Source organism: Dreissena polymorpha, chromosome 11 (genome assembly GCF_020536995.1).
Source record: "Dreissena polymorpha isolate Duluth1 chromosome 11, UMN_Dpol_1.0, whole genome shotgun sequence".
In the NCBI taxonomy this organism is placed as follows: Eukaryota; Metazoa; Mollusca; class Bivalvia; order Myida; family Dreissenidae; genus Dreissena; species Dreissena polymorpha.
The window spans coordinates 72,409,959-72,414,958 of NC_068365.1; the positions used below are offsets into that span (position 1 = coordinate 72,409,959).

At 33.3% G+C, this 5,000-nt stretch overlaps 1 protein-coding gene across 2 annotated transcripts in view; it reads right to left on the minus strand.

Annotated features, from left to right (window-relative positions):
* The window catches only part of LOC127851593 (uncharacterized), a 32,897-nt gene that overhangs the window by 952 nt on the left and 26,945 nt on the right, over positions 1-5,000 (minus strand). For both annotated transcript variants that reach the window (XM_052385426.1, XM_052385425.1), the window contains 2 exons: positions 4,954-4,978; positions 4,314-4,520 (listed from right to left, as the gene is read on the minus strand). In XM_052385426.1, coding sequence (XP_052241386.1) covers positions 4,314-4,520; positions 4,954-4,978 — 232 coding nt within the window. The remainder of the gene's footprint in view (positions 1-4,313; positions 4,521-4,953; positions 4,979-5,000) is intronic.

The following is a 5,000-nucleotide window of genomic DNA, read 5'->3' on the forward strand; positions in this document are numbered from 1 at the left end:
TTACAGAGAAATGTCACTACTTTTGTATGGTAGGCTTATGGATCTTGAACCTAACCAAGCAAGACGTTAGATCCACACATAGTGTCTTCATGTTAAGTTATCTTAATATTTTCGTACAGAGTAATGTTAAAGAACATTTAAACTGACAAAATAACAACTTTTGAATTACTGTGACTTTTGCAAATTGTTATTTATTTGAGGTGGCTGTATTAGTTGAATTAGTTTGATGGCAATGCCAAAATATTTGTTGGTTTATCTGTCTTTGTGTTCTCCTTTAGATAGTTAACAACAGCCAATTGTATAAAACTTGGATATCTTATCCGCCGGTTATCTTTGTCCACTGCTCAAATTTGTCCAAATTGGTTAAGACCTTGGTTAACTTTAACAACAACAAAAAACAATACCCAAAGCATGTGATGTCTCGTTATTTTGTTTTTATACAATTGGAATCCAAATTAAAGTATCCAAAAACCAGAGATATTGAAACGATAACCAATGATAGCTTTTATCAAAGTTCACACAACTGGCTGCAAGTGGTCAAAGTTAGAGGTGAAAACCTTTGATAGCTGTTGTAAAATGGACACCAGCCACACACTTAAACAAGACTGATGTCCTCAGCTACAATGGTCTGACAACAATAACTCGACATGCGTCGAAAAGTAAAGCTAAAACACATTAACATGATTAAGTCAAGCAAGGAAAAACAAAATCAATAATAGTACTGTTTATTTTAGAAACTATCTATTTATAATAAGACAGACTTTTTGTCATATCACAGCATAGCAATCAATGTGAAATCAATTTTATCAAAAAGTTAAGAAAATAAGAAAAACAACACAAAAAAAAAACAAGAACTCCGCGGACGAAATTGTGTTGCGGACGCAGGCAGGACATGAAACATTGTACCATAAATAGAGATTTAATCTATAAGTCTTAGTGTGACCTTGACCTTGGGGTAGGGACCTGGCTGTTCGGCATGACACATTGGACAATGATGATGAACATTTGTGCCGAGTTAAAAGATGACGCAGTTATGCTCCAGACACGAATGGAACATGAAACTGTATCATATATGGAGATTTGACCTATAAGTGTGACATTGACATTATAGGTAGGTACCTGGACGTTTAACGCGACACATCGTCTAATGATGGGAAACATTAGTACAAAGTTAAATGAAATGCGCTAAATAAATTACAAAGTTATGCTCCGGACACGAAACATTGTACCATATAATCATATATGGACATTTTGCCTATAAGAGTGACCTTGATCTTGGAGGTAGGGACCTGGGTGTAAAAAGCAACATATAATCTAATGATGGGAAACATTTGTGCCAAGTTAAATGAAATTTGCTTGATAAATGACGAAGTTATGCTTAGGACACAAAACCTTGTATCATTTACCTATAAGTGCGACCTTGACCTTGGAGGTAGGAACCTGGGTGTTAAGCGCGACACATAGGCAAATGATGGGAAACATGTGTGCCAGGTTAAATGAAATTTGCTTGATGAATGAAGATGTTATGTTTCGGACACAAAACATTGTATCATATAGTCATATATAGACATTTGACCTATAAGTGTGACCTTGACCTTGAAGAATGGGACATGGTTTTTATGTGCGACTCATCATCAAATAATTGGGAACGTTTGAGCCAAGTTAATAAAAATTTGCTTGATAAATGACAAATTATGCTTCGGACACCAAAAACCCGTATCATATTGTCATAAAGAGATATTTGACCTATAAGAGTGACCTTTACCTTGGAGGTAGGGACCCTGGTTTGTAAAGCGCGACATATCGTCTTATGATGGGGATCACTTTTGCCAATTTAAAGAAATTTGCTTGTTAAATGACGAAGCTATGCTCTGGACGCGAAACACTATCTTATTGTCATATATGGACATTTGACCTATAAGTGTGACATTGATCTTGGGGGTTGCAATCTTAATGTATGTCGAGACACATCGTCTAATAGCAGGGAGCCTTTGTAGAATGATGAGTGAAATTTGATAAGTGATAAATGGCAAAGTAATGATCCGGACAAACACAGAACGGACACAAAGACGGACGGACGATCGCGATTCCCATATCCACCTCCAACCGATCAGGGGGGGGGAATTACAACTTTAACTGAAGGATATAAAATGCGAATTTTTTGTGTGTAATAGAGAACTATTTTTAAACTCTTCAAAGACAGGGTTTTTAAACTGAGTAAGCTTTATTGAATAATAATCTCAAAGATGACATGTATAACATTTATGTGCATTGGTATTTGCTATTTTTTTATTAAAAATGTTACTAAAAGTATACATTAATATTTTATTAAATGTTACCAAAGTATGCATTTGTTATCAGAAAATAGTTTGAACGTTGTTCTCCATAATAAAATCTTCAAAAATTACCGTTTTACATAAAGGGACACAGTTTTCCTTTGTTTTGCCGGAATATTTTTACCAGCTATCAAGCAATGTCTGGGGTGAATTAAAATGTATTTTATAGTTCATTTTATACTATTAATTATGTTCAGCCTTATCCAAAATGACTTCCATTGTCTTAAAGCGGGTAGATACGATCGTGTCATTTATTGATTCATTAATATAAAATTGTTATACATATATTTCAGTATAAACTAAAATAAAAGTTAAGAACAACATGTGTCGAAAAATGCTAAATAAGCCAGATATTTAATTCTGAAATCGACAAGGGCTGTACAGCTAAATTCGCTAGCATGTATATTATGCATGTACGATGTGAATCTAAATTTAGTTTACGGTTCATTTGAAATTCCTGCAGTGATATCGAATCATACGACACACAAACACTTACTAAAAAGACGAATGCATCGGTTATTGTAAGAAAATATGTACGAATTATCTTCGTCACAATCGGCTCGGGGCGCTAATTTTTATTTGCTGCATTTTATGAAATTCGTCTTAAATGTATAATTTTTCTTGCATATTGTGTGTTATTATAACATATTTGTATCAATATATTACAATTCAACACATATAAAAATCGTTTAATCTCGCTTTAAATTTGTTCATTTGACATTATTGATAAAATATACACTTTCATTGTGAAAGAAATGAAATCTGGAAAAATTTAAACAAACTTTATTATATATAAAAATATCCAAATATTTACAGATGTAATGTCAATCTGACATTAAGAAATTTAAAATAAATCTCCAAATTTAAACAAATTAATATCCACACCTAAGACACCGTGGTTTAATAAGTGCTCTAAAGAATTGTAAAAACAAAGCAATTATAAAACACAATCAACAGTACACACGTATACATGAACATACATGCTGGCATCTCATGTTTAAAACACGTTATGTATTCACGTTAAAGGCTCTGAAGTGCATCTATTTTTAGATCTGGCAACTTTCGCGATTTTTTTTAAGGTTTTGTGAAAAGTTTTCAAGAAAATTTCTTTCGTTATTTTACTCTTTTTCGTGAAAATGTATTATTTCCAAGGTTTCATGAAAACTTATCTGTTTTCGAGAAAAGTGATTTATTTTCGTGAAAACTTTAATTTATCTTTATGTGGTGGCAGTTTAGAGCACAAACAGGGAAAAATTCGTGTTAACATATATTTTGTTCGTGAAAAGTTATCTGTTATTGAGAAAAAAAAATGTTTTTCGCGAAATCCGCCCTTATTTTCACGTTATTTCATCAGCTAAGTAGTGGCACAAATATGCTTCCATAGTTTCATCAATTATTAAATCATGAAAATAAGTACATAATTGTAAAAGTGAGACCTTTTTTTAAATCAAAATGTTACATTTTAATACAATGTTATTTTATATTTATGAATAAGATTATTGTTCAGTCCATTTTGCGTCAAAACGTTTTACGATTGTATTTGAGCCGTGCTCTGTGAAAATAAGGTTTAATGCATGTGCATGAACTGCCGTGAAGTCCGCGCAAGTTAATCAGGGACGACATTTTCCGCCTTAATTTGATTTTTGCCAAGAGAAGACTTTCTTTAAACGAAAAATATCATAAAAGCGGAAAGTGTCGTCCGTGATAATCCTGTGTGGACTGCTTTAAGAACATAAATTACACACAGAGAACGGACCATTTTTAAATTTAAATGAACATTTTGTTTCGGAATAGTTTAAACTAGTCTGAGACAGTCAAATTGCCTGAATCTCCGAGTTAAACTTGGCTGGAATCGAAATAGTTTTCAGTAAATGAATCTTCATTTACTCAGACGTAATTTGTGTATAATACATCTTATTCCCGTTTTTAATTAAAGGAATATTTTTTGATGGACTGCTGCAAACTATTAACACTTACGGTTCAGGGACTGGAGCCATCTGTCGAAGAATTTACCCTCGTCTTTGTCATGGAACACAACGAGATTGCCACCATCGTGTTTGCAAGTGCTCTGCGCCTGATGCCATGACAAAGTGACGTCACTTCGCACGCGCACACAATAGTGATACAGTTTTTCGGAATGGGTAACGTTGATGTAGCTGTAACCAGCTTTTCTGCAAACCTCTTCTATTAACGGATACAAACGCATGGTTTAAAAAACAACGAGAAAGACAAATGCACATTAAGACTGAAAAAACGTATGTCTTACAAAACAAATACAAAACAACAACTCCTTCACAAAGTATGCGTTGTTTTACTTATTTAATTTAATTATAAATGTATGAACGAAATGATTATTTGTTTGCATTGTGCATTCTCAAATACTTGCATTTGAAGCTTGCATTTAACAGCGTACATCAAGGTCAATTTGAAATCCAAGTTAAAGATGTTTTTAGTTAGATATGAGATTTGAAGTATCTCGTTTGAAAGGTATTTTACCAGACATTTGATTGTTGCAAACTGCTTACCCGGGTATGTAAAAAGTTGTTACACGGAATTACTGTACATATTTTTGATTGAAATCTGTAAAATATTCAGACGTTGGGGGCAATAAACTTACCTTGTGATAATCGGCGGGTTGTTGTCTGAAACACACACACACAACAA